This window comes from Castanea sativa, chromosome 6 (assembly GCF_040712315.1).
Source record: "Castanea sativa cultivar Marrone di Chiusa Pesio chromosome 6, ASM4071231v1".
In the NCBI taxonomy this organism is placed as follows: Eukaryota; Viridiplantae; Streptophyta; class Magnoliopsida; order Fagales; family Fagaceae; genus Castanea; species Castanea sativa.
This window is the reverse complement of record NC_134018.1, coordinates 55,426,681-55,445,956: the sequence shown is the minus strand read 5'-3', so window position 1 is coordinate 55,445,956 and position 19,276 is coordinate 55,426,681. Positions and strand designations below refer to the sequence as shown.

Genomic DNA, 19,276 nt, shown 5'->3' with positions numbered 1-19,276 from the left:
CCAAAATCTTATCTTTAACCTACAATCGAACTTGCATATGTCACCTCAAGACAATGAATCCCTATGAAATCCACAATCAAATCCGCATGTCCTAATGCAATCTAATGCTCCCCTTCCTTCTATAAAATTTGTAGCACTCCCATTTTATAGCTCTAAACCCAATTTCTAATTACCATTAATGGAACCCTAAACTAAGTATTGACCCACATTTTGAACCTTAAAAAGTTCTCCAATTTATTCTAGGCTCTCACTCTGTAACCACCCTACCTCCATCCCTTTGTTCCAATGATAGCATTCCATTTAAAGTGTAGATTTGGGCAGAACAGTCTCTAGCAAGGGCAAAGGGCTTTTTGCAACGTGCTCCTGCAACAGCTGAGCAAATGAACACCGTGTCTCCTTCTTCCTCGATTTGCTTGCATGATCAAAACCTAGGTGGTTCTTAGTCCATTATCTCAAGCACACTGCATTGTGATCTTAGTTGGATGAAAGTGTGTTTTTGGAGTGAGAGTGTGTTTGATTTGTTTTAGGTTCTGTTTTTGATGAGTTTATGTGTTAGAGTAACGTTTGCACTGGAGGTGGATAACCGAGCAGTAACGAAGGGAATCACCGATGGGTAAAGAATCAAAAATGAAACCATGGGCAAGTAAGTCAAATTAGAAGCAAACTACATGTAGGTAAAATGTAATTATCCCTATTTTTTTTCCCAAGCACATGCATTTTAAAAGTATAAAGAATGGTTTATATATATATATATATATATATATATATATATATATATATATATAGATTCAGATCCTCTAGAGTTCTTAGGGTACTCTACCAGTAGATTTCATTAAATCCTAACCACTTTTTAATGATTTAATGGTTTAGATTCTGCCATGTCAGCATTTCATTAATAATATTCTTGAAATAATAAAATAATGTTGTAAACAAAACAATTAAGATGATTGTTAATGAAATGCTGACATGGCAAAATCTAGACCATTAAATCATTAAAGAGTTGTTAGGATTTAATGAACTCTACTTGGTAGAGTACCCTAGGAACTCTAGAGGATCTGAATCCATATATATATATATATATATATATATATATATATATATATATATATAAAAAGAAAGTTTTTTTTTCCTGAGAAATAATTACAATATGCTGCTAACCCATCGTTTGAATAATTTTCCTTTAGTCTTCCAAGCATTTTATATATAGGGAAGTGTGAATTCAGTTATAAAACCTTTGACAATAAATTAAAAAAAGTTAAAAATTAGTATTGTTTAATTTATATTTAGATATTAAATAAATCTAACTTAAATTTATGGTTTTATGGTTGAAACTTGAAATCATGTCAAGTCGACCGCAAAATATCTAAATTTATGATTTCTCATTAAATTAACAAGGTATTTATTTATGATCTTATACCTCGAACACATCTCATCTAGAGTCAAAGTATATTTTAATGGGCCACTAACTATAATATTAGTACTCATCAATTTTCATTGCAAGAATGGGCATTGCCTATAACCCACGGACTAAATGAACTCCAAAATACCAGTACAAAACAACACCATAAATATTGGAACACCTTCTTTTTTTTTTTTTTTTTTTTCCTTTTCTGAGAACCTTTAAAAGGAACACTTCGTAGTGAAAGTCGTCCCTTCTCAAGAATTCAATAATGGAGTGCCGGCAAAAGTTATAATTAATGAGAAAAGTCTTCCATTTGTAATTGTGTTTAAAAAGTTTAAAGACAATCACATCAAATATCAAATCACTAGCTTCTATAGGGTTGCTTTATCAATTTCAATGAAACTAACAAGATAAGAAAGTACGGATTCAGATAAGATGTATTGCACCCATGTAATTATAATTGGATTTTGCTGTAGTGTGCCTAAAAATGAAGAATAATTTTCAATTTCAATCATTAAATAAAATATATTAAAAATGAGTTAATAAGTTAAAGTTAAAAAATAAAAAAATATATATATTAGAAAAAATGGGTAAGTTGCATATGCAATATCTTAAATATTAAACATGATCTCAGTCCAGAAACTCCTACAACCTTTTACAAAAACCAGAACTATGACACATAATTAGGGTCCGTTTGGATAGAACTTATTGCTGAAAACTGAAAACTGAAAACTGAAAATACTGTAGCAAAATAATTTTAAAATGTGTGAATAGTACCGCGGGACCCATTTTTAATGAAAAAGTTGCTGAAAAGTAAAATTTGTGGGTCCGTGAACAGTGCACGAATGCACTGTTCACAGAAAATTGGGTCAACACTTGCGGCTGGAGGAAAAAAAAAAAAAAAAAAACAAAACACAAAACGCGGACGCAGAAACGCCTATCCAAACTCCACCTTAATGAACTAAAGACGTTTAATTTAGTAATTTCTTGATTCGGTGTTTTCTGTGATAACACGGTCTTTATTATTATTATTATTATTATTATTATTATTATGAGTTGTTTGTAATAATTGTATAAATGTAATTGACTGAAGATTGAATGCTGTAAATTTTAACGTAGATGTAATTGAATATAGATCGAACAATGAATATCATAATATATACTTGTAGGGTGTCTAGCTCACAAACTAGAGATGGAAAAAATAGAAAATGATTTTTATTCTCTTCTGTCTACTTTGGATGGAACTAGAATAATTTTAGGACCATAATCTTTACTACAAATTTTCATAATTATTTTATATTGTTAAGTTATGATTTTTCACATAACATTTATGTTGGCTTCTTCCATAACAAAAAGTGTTGTAATTACATTAATTTTTTTTTCTTGTATTTTGTGTGATTTATTTGTAATGAGTTTAGTATTCAGTTGGTGAAGATTGCTCAAGAAGTTGATCTCCCGATTTGTCTTGCTAGTGGTGCAACCTACGAAAGTCACATGAGAAGCATATGCTGGAAGTTGAAGAGTCAAGTGCCAGGCTGCATTTCATGAGTCACTTTGTGACTTAAGCCAAGTGGCAAGTCGCAAGTGACCTGCGAAACTCTCTGCCTAGAAAATTTTAAGTGTGACATTACCCTACTATATATACCCTCATTACTTACAAATCTTTAAAGGGGTTATTTAGATAAAATCCTAGAGAGGTTTCTACAACACATCTACCTTTTAGAGAAAGAGTTACTAATCCTTAAATGAAAAATCATTGTAGTCTCTTTTCTTTTTCTTCTCCATTGTTATACATTGGGAGGAGATGTGTACCCAAACACAATCCACACTTATTCAGAGTGTAGAGAGTATTTTGGAGCTTGAGAAGCATTTGAAATTTTCCAAAAGAAGCCGGTAAGGCTAAGTGGATGCAATCGGCAGTATTGCAGAATCCGGATAACTAGTGAAGACAAAACTCCAAGAACTCCATTGGTAGCTAGAGCTTGGAGAGCTCAAGTACATTGGGTAGATTAGGCTTAGAGGGTATTTTTGATATTCATGTACTTCAACTTATTTACTAATGGATTGATTTCGTTTTGGAGGGTCGCGGAGAGGTTTTTCGCTGAGTTCTTTGATTTCCTCTTCGATAACACATCACCGTGTTATCTTGTATTTATATATCTTTTTCCTTACTCTTTAAGCTTTACTTTAATTGTTTATTGTACATGCTTTTGCCTTATAGAGTAGTGCTCCGGCTTTATTACGTATCATTTACTTTTGTTCCGTACTTAGATAAGTTAGAGTAAAAGCAATCCAGTCATGTAATTTAAAATTGGGGTCTAAATATGATAAAGTTTTTTACATTATTTGAGTTTTCATATGTGATATATTTTAGATTATTTGTCATTTTCACACAAATCTTCAATTTTTTCTTCACAACTCATAATCTGTCATATCTGAATTGTTGTAAAATTGCGGCACAAAAAATTATGTAATTAAATTTTTTAGAACTAAAAAAAATATTTTTTAGAACTAAAAAAATATTTTTTAATTAGAAAGAGAATTTTTAGTGTAAACCCAACAACCCACAATATATTACATAAAGATAAAAATAATACCACGTGTGTTACCGACGATCCTTATGTCCACACATTTACTGAAATACCACTTTAAACCATTAAACTTCTATGACCCAAAAGTAAATAAGTACTTAAAATTTGATGAAGCAGCCTCGCCAATAATGGCACAAAAGAATATGTGGCCCACAAAAAAATGAATAATACACTTGGGAAGATTGACACAGCCATCATATGGTATCAATCAAGTTGATATGGGATTGGGATTGTGGGACAGTATTGGAACCCACATGCATGTGATGGATGGGAGTGAAGTACTGTAGGGAAGGTATGTGATAGGCGAACTTTGGAGTTTGGAGTAAATGACCTAATCTTAAAGCCAATTGGGGTCTCCCTAGGATCCCTAGAGAAGAAGCATAGCTAAGCTAAAGCTAAGCTTTTTGAAGCTAAAAAGATATCGAAGAAGGTCCAGAAATACAATGTCCTAAATCTTAGCTGAAAGGCCAACTGCCATTCCCTTGTAGATTCAGATAGCCTTTCGTTATCTTGACTTTTATTACGTTCGGCCAGACCTACCCGTTTAGACAATACTACAGACCCTGCGACCCTCACGTGTACGACGGTCTTTTTTCTGTGTATGCAGATCAAATTGTAAGCTACTCCTGCGTGAAAGGGGAGCCATTTGATGTGTGAGTGTGACACCCAATTCTTAAACTTTAACAAATATATTTGATGATGATTCAAAAATAGTCATTATTTTTTTAGAGCATGCAATATATATATCATGCAACCGTCAAATCAGTATCAGTTTTCAGACTTTTCTAAAATGAATGGAACTAATAAAATATTAGATTTTTTTAATGTTTATGTTATTTAAATCTAATACATTAGGTTAATTTACTTAGGTTAATATTTGAGCGCATAAAATATATAAATTTTTAAATATTAATATTTTTATAAAAATATAAATAAATACATATATAGGTCCTTCTCAAAAAAAAAACAAAAACATATATAGGTCAAACTGAAACGACTTTCAATAAAACATTAACTAATTTGTATATGTATATATAAAAAAATCAATCAATTGAAATGTTGATTTTAAATGGACGAATTTGTTATTTAAAAAAAAAAAACTATTTTGAAATCATCATCTTGCGCCAAAACAAAAAAGATACTGAATTGCTGCTCTAACTAGACCAAACGACATTGATTAATTGTCATCTGCAATGCTAGCTGCATTAGGGACCAACAAATTAATTGTCAATTTTAAATTTGTTTCCGGCCAATAATATCTATATAGCTAGCACACTAAGTTTTGCCTATAAATTTCTTATGACTATTTCAAAGGCTAATGATGCTTGATATATAAAAATTTCACAATTTATAGAAATTACAAATTATATTGGTGAAACATCAATTTTGCATGTATCCTTTACTAACACCATTGTCATAACATACCACATAATGTTATAATAAAAAAGTAATTTTTTTAAAATTTACCTAGTATGATTTTTTTTTATTGACTTGACAAAATTCTCATATATTACTAGCATGATAGGCAAATGAGCTTTTTATTTTTATTTTTATTTTTTATTTAGAAGAAAGATAATTGGATTTTTAAGGATTCAAATATGGTCTCCCAAGAGCTACAAAAGAATCAAAAGGATCTTCAAAACCAGACCCGTATACACATTTTTAGAGAACTTAAACCAAAGCATGTGCAAATGAGCTACTGTGGTTTAGGTTCCACCACGACACCACCCCAGTTGGCAAATGAGAGAGCCAATGTGCATTTTGAGTATTGAAGCATTCGCTTTTTATTTATTTATTTTTGGTTGGCAATCAGCAATACTGTAATAGTCACTTCCCATCAATGGAGCACACTTAACGAGATTGATAATGTTGTCCCAAAAAAAGAAGCATGCCAGCAACTTTACTTTAAATAACTACGTAATAAAATGCTCTACAGGTAAGAGCAATTTTTATTAATGAAATAATACGTATTTTTATAATATTATATATATATATATATATATATATATATATATATATATATATATATATGAGTTGTTTGGTAAGATATTTTAAATAATGATTTTCAGTATTTAAACAATATTATACATATTTTTATATATATTTTTATCCACACGTATTTTCAAAAAATACAAACAATATTACTATAACAACATTATCAAATGCCCTTATATTTTCACAATACTTAAACAACACTATTAGAATAATATTACTAACAACCCCTACTTATCAAATCTCAACAAATGCCAAAATGGGATACAGATTGCAACATCAATGCAATTTTTATAAAATCACACATAAAAAAACAAAAAAAAATGTATATATATTTTCACTATACTCCTAAAAACTTAACTTTGAAGCTATCCTTACCCTATTTAATCTTTGTCATCAGCAATGTTTTATGAGAATTGGAAAATGCTATAGCCACAATAAATTTTAAGTGTTAAGCTGTTGCATGTTATTATTGATTGAAAAAAAGAGTAATTTTAGTAGTACAGTTCAAATTAGAACCAATAACAATTTACTATCTATGATTTGTTGTGAAAATTTTATGGATGTAGCACTTCTCTATGAGAATTTGGAGACAGATGTGTATCCATCCCACCAACCCAGATAAGGCATCTTTAAGTCAAATTTGTGTTGATAGTTTTTAATCTCAATTTGACCTAATTGGATCATATATATTTATAAGTTTATTTTATTGCTCTTTTTTTTCTAGTTTGATTTATTGAGGTATTTGAAAATTTTGTTTGGCTAAATTCGAACATTTAAAATATAATTTTAGGTTGTATGGTAACATAAAGGCCTAACAATAATCAACCCATCAATTATCTAGTGGACTTCTTGTCAACCAGGTGAGCTGATTTTTCCCATATGTATTTAATTGTCAAGGAAAATGAAATTTTCACAAAATATTAATGATTTAAGCAAAATTCATTGAAGCAACTTGACCATTCCAACCCAATGGGTTGGGTTGGTTTGCATTTCATTAATTATTTTTATTGTAATTGTAATTAAAAATTTTTTTGATGATAAACTAGTTTTAAAATATTACCAATAAAAGTTTAATATTATTGTAAAATTATGTAAGAATTATGGAATGAGACCCTTTGGCTTGGGTAATCGTTTAGGAATTTAAAGTATTTCTAAACATCTCATCTCATTCTCATATTGTAGTTGTAAAAAGTTTAAAAGATTTGAATACTGTTAAAGTTCACTTATGTCAGAATGTGGTTTAAAGGATGTGGTTACTGTTGAAGTCCACTTATGTCAAAATGTGGATTACATTTGAAAAAGTGGTTAAACATAAGGCAATATATTAAATTTCTCAATGTTGAAAAATCCCTCCAACCCACACACACCTTTAATCTTTGATAATAAGTGACTCTTTTATATATATTAATAGTAATCGATTATTAATATAAAAAAGAACCGACTGCTTAAATCGTATTTTAAAGCAGGTCTAGGTTTTTAACTTTGTCAATTGAAGTCCCAAACTTAAAAACAATTCCAATTTGAATCCCTCTTCCATCTCCTGATTCTCCTTTATTAATTTGCATTATTCTGAGCTATAAATGAACTAGAGAACATGACAAAACAATTGATAAAACTTTATACATTGGAAGCCAACTTTAGTTTTCGAACAATAATTTTCTTACTTTATGCAGTTTGCTCTCTATAAAAGTAGCTTTCTATCTTTATCCTTTTGTTCAACAGTTCTCAAATTGATTTGTGAACAATTGTCCAATAACAAAGATGAACAAAGACTCTTTATATTGAATTGTATTTTACCTATAAAAATAAAGAAAAATGCTAACAAATGCTCTTGGGGTATTGGTTAATAATTCATTCAAAAAAAGTTTTTATGGAAAAAGAAAAAAAAAAACAATTAGGATATGTTTGGTAACTGTTTTTTCTCTTTATTTTCTGTTTTCAAAAACAATTTTCTATTTTTGAGACTAAAAAACTTGTTTGGCAACCCAAAATAGACAAAAAACAAAAACTGTTTTCAAAACTCAATTTGTGAAGAAAACTGAAAACATGCAAAATGTTGTTTTCAGTTTCTAATTTTCAAAAGTTAATGAAAACACGCATTTAATTTAATAAATCTGTCTCATTCAATAAGTTAGCATTAAAGTACAAATCCTAATAACAACATATTTTAGTATTTTCTATTTTTTTCTTCAATTTTTTTTTTTTTAAAATTTCAACTAACCAAACATGTTTTTGATTTAAAAAATACAAGAAAATTGTTTTTTTCTTTATATTTCCAAAAAAAAGTTTTTAAAAATAGAAAATAAAAACTGTTTCCAAACACAGCCTTAATATTTTGACAATTTTTTTCATTTTCCATAAAAGTGGTATCAAAATTTTCCTAAAATGAATTGTTAACCAATATTCCAAGGGTACTTGCTAGCATGACCCAAAAATAAATAAAGAAGAAAAATGAGAGAATTAGGGCTTGTTTGGATCACTATGATTTTGAGTGATATCACTCAGTTTTCATTATTGAGTTTCCAAAATGCGTGGGTCCCACCGAAAAAATCTTGTTTGGCTTGGTTTTTGGGTGATATTTTCATCACTCAAAACTCAAAAATTTGAGTGATGGATGATGGAAATTGAAAACAGAGGGGCTATTTGGTTTTTTTTTTTTTTTTTTTTCATTACTCCTTACTTAATTTTCGTCACTCATCACTCATTACTCATCACTTAAAATACCTCAATTTCCTATACCCACCCGTTTGGCACATGTATTCAGCTTCTCCTCACTCAATTTTTTTTTACTTTTTGTGGAACCCATACCTGAGAACCATGTTAGGCATTCCTGTTAGCCTACCCGCCTCACACAAATTTTTTTTTTTTCCTTTAACCCCTAATACCCACAACAACCACTTCAGTTCTGAGCTTGAAGCACAAACCCAAAAAATTCACAAACTCACAACAACCAATTTGTTGCCCCAATCATTGAATTTTTTTTTATGGGTCTGAGATGACAAAGGCGAAAAGGAAGAAAAAAAGAAAAAAGAACGAACTGATGCAGCGAAGATCAGACCTACGACGATCTCCACCGTCACCAGTGATGACACCATTTATGACTTGGTGTAGCTTGGACTTGCGACAATCTCCCAAAACAAGCATTCCTTTTTTTTTTTTTTTTTTTCCCGGTTCAACCCCCAATACCCATAACAACCACATCAGTTCTGAGCTTGAAGCACAAACCCAGAACTGATGCAGTGACGATCGAACCTGCAACGATTGGACTTGCACAAACGACAAACTGGTGCAACGACGATCAAACTTGTGACGATCTCCATCGTCACCACTGGTGGTAGAAGACCAAATGAGTTCTGTGATGAAGAACAAAAAAAAAAAGAAAAGAAAGAAAGAACTGCAGCGAAGACCAAATGGGTTCTGTGATTAAAAAGAAAAAAAGAAGAACAAGAAAGAAAGAACTGAAAGGAGTGCAGCGAAGACCAAAGAAAGGAGAGAAAAAAGAAAGAAAAGTGGAGAAGAAAGCAGCACTTGAGACCATCAAAAGCAGTGCCTCACATGTGTTGCTTTGACAGTGGGTCTAGGTATGTGGATTTAATTACAAAAATGCCATTGAAAACTGAGCTTTGGAAATTGAAAACACCTAAAATGTGTTTTCAGTTTCCATAACTCATCACTCAATTCTCTGAGAATTGAGTAATAGAAAGAAAAACAGGAAACACAACCAAACAAACTTTCTTGGAGTGGGTCCCACTTATTTTTAGTTATGAGTGATGGAAACAGAGTTACGGGTGATGGAAACATAAAAACCAAACAGTCTTAGAATTTTGGTGTTTTTAGTTTCTGAAATATGAATTATGGTGGTAAAAGGTGAGTTATGTGACCAAACAAGAATTTTGTAATTTTTAAAATAAAGTAAGATTTGAGTTTTGAGTTTGAGTCATGAGTATTGAGTTATGACCACACCAAACGAGACTTAAGTTTCTTTTTGGTTTCACGTTATATACAGCATAATAATCCAGGGTTCAATAAAAGCCTCTAAAGGGATTGGTGCCTGTTATATATTAGTCGTACGGACCGATGGAGACTCATTAAATACAAAGTTGAAAATAATGTTTTGGCGTAAAAATAAATCTTCTCTATCACATTCCAATATTCCATTGAAGGATATGACTGACCAAACACAACTAAGTCTTTGTTCTTGTTTACATGGTTAACCTTGATCTATCAACATTAGAAAACCAAAAGTGACAAAAAAGAAGAAATATTCTTCCATAGACAAAAGAATTAAATGAATGAAACTGACTGGAAATAACACTGTTTCTTCTCTCTTTGCAAATTGCAATTAAGACTTAAGATTAGGGAATTAGAGAAGAACAAAAGCTCTCAAACCTAGATCACACTTATCAAGCTCATTAGGCATTTCAAGCTTGGCTCAAGCTCATTTTCAACCCTCATACATGGACTTGATACATGCTCGTTGAGCTCACAAACGGCTCATGCGCGCAGGGGTCGGTATCTGATAGATTTGGCAATTACCCAGTGGCTGTTACCGATCAAGAACTATGTACATACCCCAAAAGTCCAAAACTCCATCATCATCATCATCATCATCATCATCATCATTCTCGTACATATATAAAAGAAAAGAAAACGCCGTTACTTTCAGTTTCACACACCCAAGGTGTCAGAATAATCCGATTCGTAGCCATACGTAACAGGAGACAAAAGCACAAACGCTCACCCATTAATGAGAACAACGCTTTCTTTCAACAGCTTCTGCTCTCACATTTAATGCACCACACCCACCCACCACCACCACAAAACCCCAGAACCTGTTTTATTTTGTTCACATTACTCCCACAATTTCCACAATTGCACCAGTCTGCGCGTGAATTGCACAAATATATACTCAGAAAATTAAATGGGGTATTAACAAAACATCATAAATTGATTTCCAAACCAAGTTTGATCCCAACTATAGCAAATACAAGTAGTCTGGATAGTCAAAATACCAAAATTTAAATAAAAGAAAAGGCAATTAACTCAAAATAAAAATCAAATTAGAATGCCAAAGCATGCACCCATTATAATTTTTTTCTTTCTTCTGAAGAATTTTTTTTTAAAGCAACTTAATTAAATTGAGCCAACTCATAAAAGGGGTTAACCTGAGTCAATACCCGAACCACCACCCTTGCCTTGTGTTAAGAACACTGACTCAGTGTCTCTATAACTTGGTCGTTACCCTTATCACCCTGCAAGGAGTTTTCCACTCGCGCGGTTCGTTCTTGACTCAATACCCCTTACAACTCACTCATCATCACTGAGTCTCTCTCTCTCTCTCTCTCTCTCTCTCTCTCTCTCAAACTCACAAAGCCCCCCCACTTCACTTCACAGTTCACACACACACCACCTATAATTAATAACTACAACCATGCACATGACGTCAATGTTAACCCCCAAAAAAAAGTGAAAAAGTAAAAAAAAAAAACTAAGTCCCACGTGATGTTCACGTGACAATCAGCTTTCACAGTGAAGAGCAGCCTTGATTTTCTGGACAGTGCACGAGATTAAATTGTTGACCGTCTCCACCGACTCCACCGTGAGCTTGGCCGTAGGGAGACTATTCACCAGGATTTGAAATGCCACTGTTAAGAGGGACCCACTCACTCTATGTGGGCCAGGCCCACCACCACCACCGCCGCCATTATTGGCGTTGCTGTTGCTGTTGCTGTTACTGTTATTGGCGTTGCTTGAGGGCCCACGCGAGCCCGGCCCGTCTGGCACAATAGCAAATCCCGAGGGCAAGAGAGCCACGTAAGCCGAATCACCACCGTTCATCACCACGTGCATGGCGGGAATGTCAACGGGCGCGTACACCACAAGCGACCCCGCCGCGTCTATGCATGTCTCCTGTAGAATCAACATGCTGCTCTGATTCGGATTCATAGCCTGCACGCCAAAACAACCCTTGCCTTTATTCAAAATTTACAAGCCAATGCCACTTCTCTATATCGTCAGTGAGTGAAAAGTGAGTGAGCGAGTCAAACCCTGATGGCAGCTTTTAGTTTTAATTTATTTTATTTATTTTTCTCGATTTCAATCGAAAGGTAAAGGTCAGAAACATAACTCTCTGAAATATGGACAACTGTCCCATATTTTGACTTTTTGAAAAAGGTTAACGAAACAAATACTGACCCTTATCTGCACCAAACTGTCCTTATAGATACTTCCGAATTCCAAACCTGTTCTTTTGAAATCACCTTTACGCCAATACGACAAAATTTGATTGACCTTTCCACCATGGATACATGTGTTTATTAGATTATCTTTTCAACACACAAAAAAATAAAAGTATCTTTTGCTAGCTAGCCTACCCCCTCTACTACAGTCCCCACTCTATATTTTCAGTCAAAATGGCCCTATATATTTTTCTGCCAATTCCAATTCCAATTCTATCCTAGCCTATTTTTTTTTTTCTAGCCCCCCACCAAAAAACGTGGCGCGAATAAAGACCAATAATGATACAGAAATATCATTTTTCACTTTCATGGTGCAAGAGAAGAGAGTAATAGTGATAAATAAAAATAATGGAGGGCAAGTGGGAGGGGAGACAAATTACACACACACACGCACACACACTTACACTAGCACGTAGAAGAGAGACGCAGTTGCCGTGATCTTGGCCTTTGGCGATGTGGGCCATCTCTTGCATGGGACCGCCGTTGGATAATATGTCCCACTCACTTCTGAGCCGCTCATCGCGCAGAAAATCGAACAGTCTCTGCGGTGAAACAGGTAGCCACACTGACGTGGCAGCGCTCAATACTATGCCCGGTGGCTCCCCTGGATCGTCCACGCTCTTCCGGGTCATCACCCTCACGTCCTCATCAACGTTCCCAGCGTTCAGCTTGTTCCATTTGTGGACCGTTGACGCGCACACCCCTGCGCAAAAGTTGTCCGTCATTCTTTGCGCTAGCTTCAGCATGCTTCTTCTCCCGCTCGCAGTTATTGCTGCTAGTGTCCTCAAAAAAAAATTAATATAAGTATCAATTGAGCTACAAGATCCTCAACATAAACGAGGAAAAGTTGGCAGGTGGAAAATGTTTGCTTAGTTTTACCAGTGTGGTCTCGACTAGAGACGGAGGAGGACATGAGGATAGCAAGGCACTCGCATTGGCGTTGAAGGGTGGCGATCCAGCGTTGGGCGCCGAACCCCATCCCGGAGCTTAACAATGGCCTGTATAACTGGTGCACTTGGCTCTCATCGTATTCTGCATGCTCAACCCACGTGACCTGCATTCATATCATATACTTTTAAAAAAAAAAGATCAACAAGATGTGTATGTTTGAATTTATATTTACACGCCATATTGCTAGGTGTTGGGCACATGTATTTTCTGTAATAGTTACTACTCCATTGGCTAAGAATAAAATCGGCAGTCAAAAGTGGAGGAATGGGTTCCAATGTGATTAAATTAAAAACTTGGTTTTTCTTTAGTCATTTATTTAATTCTTAGATTAAGCCGTCAAATCTATAATGTCAATGAAGGAAGATTTTTGGAATGGAAATATATTTCTAGGCAAGTCTCGAAGATAGTTCAAGATTCGGCTCAATGAGAGACATCAGACATGGTATCGCTATCACATAGACCTCGAGCAAATTAAAGGGTCATAGAATATTGTTTAGAGGAACAACGTGTACAGTGAAGGGTGCATCGAGATGTGATATCGAGGTCTAACTCGCCCTAGATACTCATATAAATACAAAATAGCCAGTCTTGAGGTTTGACTCTAAGGTCTAATATTTGATCGAAAACTAAACTAATTTTCTTTTTTAATATTAGATAAATCAAAGGCTGGAACCAGGTCACAGACAATCGCATAAATCATATAAATTAAATATGGCTATGGGGGAATAACCAAGATAGCATCAAAGATTGGAATAGAAACATCAAATATATTGTTTATTCATCCATTATTGAAGATTGTGATACTTTTTACTTAGAAAGGATATGAAATTAATGTGTCCAAAAGGTACAGAAATTTGAGTAATAGAGGCTTCTATTAATAAAATAACACGGTACCCTCGATTCTGAGGCGTACGGTGGTTATATTTTAATAACAATTACGAAAGCCCAGTTGTTGAAACTATAAGTTTAAAATATAATTTGAGTCTAGAAGAACCATACAAGTTAATAAATAAGAATAGTTTAGGAAGGTTCATATTCTTTGAGACACTAAAAATATTACTTTGGAACCAGACTAAGCGCTGACAGTGTGGTGATCTAGTGAGTAATCGCTAGACAAACAAAGTCCTATGACGCATGAAGCTCTAAATGGGCTTGGGAATGCAAATGATTATGATTTTGACCTGGTGTATACCTCACTCACTTAAATGTTTTCAACTAAGCTCCAAAGTTGCAGTTGCTTCAACAAACTCATTAAAGTCCCCAAAGGATAAACACCCACTTAGGAAAGCACAATAAATGTGAAGAAGGAAAACATGGTAGATTGTGTACATTATTGTTTGGTTAGTGTTAAATTGTGTAAACCCCACCCATTTAAGGGAGTCTTTGGTTACAAACACAAGGAACAGTCCCTAGAAACCATTTTCAAAAAACAAGAATTCTAGGAACATGTAACTTGTAGCAGGTAGCCTGCTACTTAATTATCACAGAAAACATATCATTTTTTTTTTATGAGAAGAAAACATATCATTTTGATATGATATAGAGGGCTTTGCTTGAAGAAATATTTGCAGAAAACAATTTTTAAAATTAAGCACAGTTCCAAAATCCAAAAATGTGGGTTGGTAAGTACCTTAGAGTACCCATTAGGCATATCTTGCACAACACACCCAGAAGGAAGCCTCCTACAGTTCACAAATGTCGGTGCACCCGAAGTTTCTCGAATGCTGTCAACGGATACATCAACCACAGCCCACACACCCTCTGCGTGCTGCTTACAGAAACGGAGGAAATTGACTTCGCGGACCGGAACCAAAGGCGAGAGAACTTGCAACTCAGCATGCATCTGACATCAAATTTTGGCTCAATATCAGCATGTAATTCATGAATAACAACACTACAAGGAGTAGCACTTAGCAACCACAAAGTGTTACTGAGGAAAACAAATAAAGATCCAACTTACCAGTTGAAGTGCGCCGTTTCTGGTCCCCCCCATGCCACTAGATATCACATCAGTGGTAGAGGTTATGGCAATCATACAAGGAAACATCTCTGCCCATCGATTCTATAAAATTGAAAAACCAAGATAAATATTAATTCTAATTCCTACATAAAATGAGCAAAGAACACAACCTCAACAAAGAAACGAAGCACAGAAAGTGTACATAGCTGGATTCAAAGAAATCATGCACTTCAAGTACTTGGATGGTGACTTAGAATTAACTAATTATCAAAAAGATAGAGGAATCAGAGAAAGAGTCCATTTTGATGTATGGCTTACCGAGTCCATTAGTGTCTCAACAAGGGCCAAGCTGTTGATAATAACCATACCAGTCTCCCTAGAAGCCTCTGTGACAAAACCATTTTGTTTCAAACCAATGCAAGGAGTGAAGCTTCTCATGTATTCCTCATGGTTCAAAATTTCTCTTCCACCTTCCAAGCTCCTAACCCATAGGGGCTCATCAGTCTGCGCCAGCTTAACCAATTCATCCATGGCAGTTAAGGCAAGTTCTAGAAACATAGACCTCTCGATCGATCTATCGAGGCCCGTCACGCCTGCGCTGGATCTAGCCGGTGGCACCAGTGGCAAACCGCCCGAAATCCCAACACCAAAATCAGGCCCCAAAGGCAATGTTGTAGCCACGGTGCTTAAACCGCCAAAACCATTGCTTCCCACTCCAAGCTCCAAGCTTGAGTTTGGCAGTGGAGGACCAACTGAATTAGCCAACGATGAAATGGGACGGCCCAAAAACTTGCCTGCAAGGGCACAAACACGGTCTAACTCGTCCTTTAACCTGGCATTCTCAATCCTGAGATGTTGCTCTTCAAGTGAAATTTCACCAATAATTGTTGGACCACCACAGTTTGAGCAAATTGGATTCCTCATTGCATCCCTGATAGACATGTTCTCAGCCCTAAGCTTATCGTTTTCTTGCCTAAGCAAAGAGTTCTCGTGACGTTCCAATTGGGTCTGGTGCAAACAAACAACAAGGACAAAATCAAACTCTCATTAATCTAAAGCAAAAGCCTCTTGCTAAACCTGACTTCTGACTGTTAAGGTTTCTCTTTTACCTTCATTTGGGTACGGCGATTTTGGAACCAGAATTTGACCTGTCTAGTTTCCAAGCAGAGCCTCCTACTAAGCTCCAATCTTTGTTTCTCATCAGGATGAGGGCACTCTTTGAACAAACTGATACAAGCATAAATAAATAAATAAAAAATCAATAATTTACTTCTTACAAAAACCAACTCAATTTTTTAGAAAGGAAAATGAGAAAATCATACGCTTCAAGCTCTTGGATTTGCTGTGGAGTGTGTCGGTGGTAGCGCTTCTTTCTGGGAGGTTTGTCGGTTGCGTCTTGATCATCCCCAGAAGCACCATCCATGTTATCACTACCAGATCTGCTCTCATGGTCTTCCTCTCTGCTCCTTCTTCCAACATTTGTCTCAAAATTCTCAGCCATTCTAGCCATATCCGCTTGCCCATCTATGTTCGGTTGCTGCTAAATATAAACAAACACACACATAAAGATCAGTACTTGAACATCAAAAAAGAAGTGGATGGTAATCACAGCAAGAAGATCTGAGTGAGCCGTACAAGGCCAAGAGAGAGTCCAGGGCTTGAGTTGAACATGGATTTGGTGAGTGGAGGAGTGACAAGGCGAGGCTGAGCAAGTGCACCAGAGGGCATGTTGTGGTGGTTGTTGATGTTAGAGTTGCGGAAAGGAATATCGGCAACGATTCTCGCACCGCCACCACCGGTACTATTCTCAAGGAAACCCCCAAAACTCATCAAAGAAGGGACTTTTCTTTCTTTTCTCTACTATATAACCCTCCTCTCTCTCTCTCTCTCTCTACAAAATTTACAAGCACTGCAACAAATCTTATTGACTGATTTTACTTCATTCTCAATAATGCTTCTTCTTTTTTTTGGGTTTTTGGTTAACAATAATGAACTGGGTCTTTCTCAAAACAGCCTTTTTAAGCAGAACAGGCACGGAAAATATAGTACTAAGAAAACAAGGAGAAGAAAAGAAAAAGAAAAATAGGAGAGGATAGAGGAGACAAAAGGTTAAAGCCCCAAATGTCTCCAACTCCCTCTCTCTAAAACTGGTTTTAGATTGGAGAGAAAGAAAGAGAAAGAAGGCAAGCAAACAGTTTTTTTTTTAAAATTATTATTTCTTGCTTAGCTCTTCGTTCTCTATCCCTCTCTCTTTCCCTTCAAAAGTTTGCTCTTTTGGTGTCTATGTCTGCCAAATAGTGCAGAGAAGGGCTCGAATCAACTGGGTGCTGTTTAGGTAAAAATGGGGGAACCCTAGTTTTGAAGTGAGAGTGTGTTATCTCATTCTCTGCATGCTTGAATATACTGAAAAATGCTTCAAGGGCTTGGAGAAAAAAAGAAAAAGAAAATAAAGTAAGAGAGAGAAGACGAAAGGTCTGCACAGAGAAGAGAGAAGAGAGTAAGAGAGAGAGAGAGACGAAAAAGGGTGTGAAGATAAAACGCAATATGTGGACTCTTCGAAGCCTTACAAATAGATACCTCCAAAAAGGGGTCGGTTGACTCTCTCTCTCACACTTTCTCTCTCATTGTGCCTCAGAAAGTCTGTGAAGGACTGTGTAAATTTACACTATTGCAGGCCCTTTTTAACCCTCACTTTAGAGAGATGGCTGTAAGAAAAAAATATATATATGAAAGGAAGTTATAATGACAGAGATTCAGATCCAATCCATGCCTGTTTCTTCATCACAGTCTCACAGCCTCACAGCCAGGGTTTTCAGAATTGGGATCTGTGGTAATTATACTATTATTATAATTATTATTGCTCCATATAAAGAAATTTGATTTAAAAGAATATTACACGTTTAGAAACAAATTATATACAAAATCAACTAATCGCGAGTCTTGGCTAATTGAGTGAGAGCTTTTTTTTTTGATACATACAATCAAAAGAGTTTTTGGATAAGAGTAATTATTTGTTGATTCTATAACATGTTGGTATTTTTTTCGCTCACATTCATGTAAGTTTTACTAATTAAATTTATGGTAAAATATATTATTATTAATGTAAAAAGAATGAGCATTATTAGCCGTGTTTAGAAATATTTAATATTTTTTTGTTGGGTAAATAAGTAAGGGTCACATACAAGGGATTTAAATGTGGCTATGTGAATGAGCTTATTTTTGTTACTTTAATTAATAATATTTAAAATTTTAGATATAATTGTACTTTTTATTTTTGAACAGAATAAATTAATAAAAGTAAATTGATCCATATACAGCCCATCGGAAAAAAAAAAATCTTTTTGATGAAATAAAAATATCTTGACTCATTAGTGTTCTATATTCTAAATAAAGTGTATCTTGGTTTTGCAAGAAAAAAAAAATAATAATAATAAAAAGCGAAACAATAGTTAGGAAATTTTATTGAAAGATCAGGTATAGAGAGAAAGAAATTGTGATTTGGAATTAACTGGGAAATATTGCTTTCCTTTTATTATTATTATAATTTCACGTCTGTTACCTACTATTTGCTGTTTGATAAAAGTTATTGAAATTTGAATCATTGATACACAAAAAAGCTTCGAAATAGCATAAATAACTTGCTTGTGAAATTGGACTTTGTACTTTTTAATCCTGGGTAAGTAAAATTGAAACTAAAGGTGGAAAATCAACTTTGTTGTCAGTCTCCTTAATATAAACAAAGAACAAAAACAAAAACAAATGTAGAATATATTCAATAGAACCAAACAAAACAAAGCTCAACGGTTACAATTTACCGGAGGAAAGGCGAGAATTGGGTGAACCCTCGTAACTCAGTAGCATAATATAATGCAATAATACAGTTCGTCCAATCTTAATTGTTGGGCGTTTCAGTTTCCAACAACGTTTTACTATTTTTCTTTGGGAGTTGTTGTAGTCTTGATTTTTATTTACAACTTTTTTTTTTTCTTCTTCGGTTTCAAGAACTAGAAATTAATTAGTCATGGTGCGAATCTGAATAGTTAAAGTCAAACCGTGCGACTTATACTTGTGTTAGAGCATCCACAGCAGTGGAGCTAAAAATTTAGCTTTTTAGCTTCACAAAAAGTTACTTTATCTA

The 19,276-nt window shown here is 34.4% G+C and overlaps 1 protein-coding gene across 4 annotated transcripts; it reads right to left on the bottom strand.

Moving 5' to 3' along the window:
- Positions 1–10,905: 10,905 nt before the first annotated feature.
- Positions 10,906–17,679, bottom strand: LOC142640481 (homeobox-leucine zipper protein ANTHOCYANINLESS 2). Of its 4 annotated transcripts, none has more exons than XM_075814601.1 (9): positions 16,774–17,679; positions 16,461–16,678; positions 16,248–16,365; positions 15,457–16,146; positions 15,139–15,240; positions 14,809–15,021; positions 13,107–13,281; positions 12,632–13,002; positions 10,906–11,937 (listed from the first exon to the last, which is right to left on the bottom strand). In XM_075814601.1, exons 1-9 carry the CDS (start codon positions 16,966–16,968, stop codon positions 11,506–11,508), a joined length of 2,514 nt encoding a protein of 837 aa, XP_075670716.1. In that variant the 5' UTR covers positions 16,969–17,679; the 3' UTR covers positions 10,906–11,505. The 4 variants fall into 4 exon arrangements, with proteins under 4 accessions (XP_075670716.1, XP_075670718.1, XP_075670717.1 ...); XM_075814603.1 differs by having other exon boundaries at positions 12,632–12,999; XM_075814602.1 differs by having other exon boundaries at positions 16,461–16,675; positions 16,774–17,670.
- Between the last annotated feature and the right edge of the window lie 1,597 nt (positions 17,680–19,276).

Excerpts from the sequence above, each read along its gene's own strand:
- LOC142640481 (XM_075814601.1), bottom strand. The coding sequence starts at position 16,968 with ATGAGTTTTGGGGGTTTCCTTGAGAATAGTACCGGTGGTGGCGGTGCG. Across the intron at positions 16,679-16,773 it reads CTGGACTCTCTCTTGGCCTT|CAGCAACCGAACATAGATGG; the intron begins GTACGGCTCACT and ends GTTTATATTTAG. Across the intron at positions 15,022-15,138 it reads GAAACGGCGCACTTCAACTG|ATGCATGCTGAGTTGCAAGT; the intron begins GTAAGTTGGATC and ends ATTTGATGTCAG.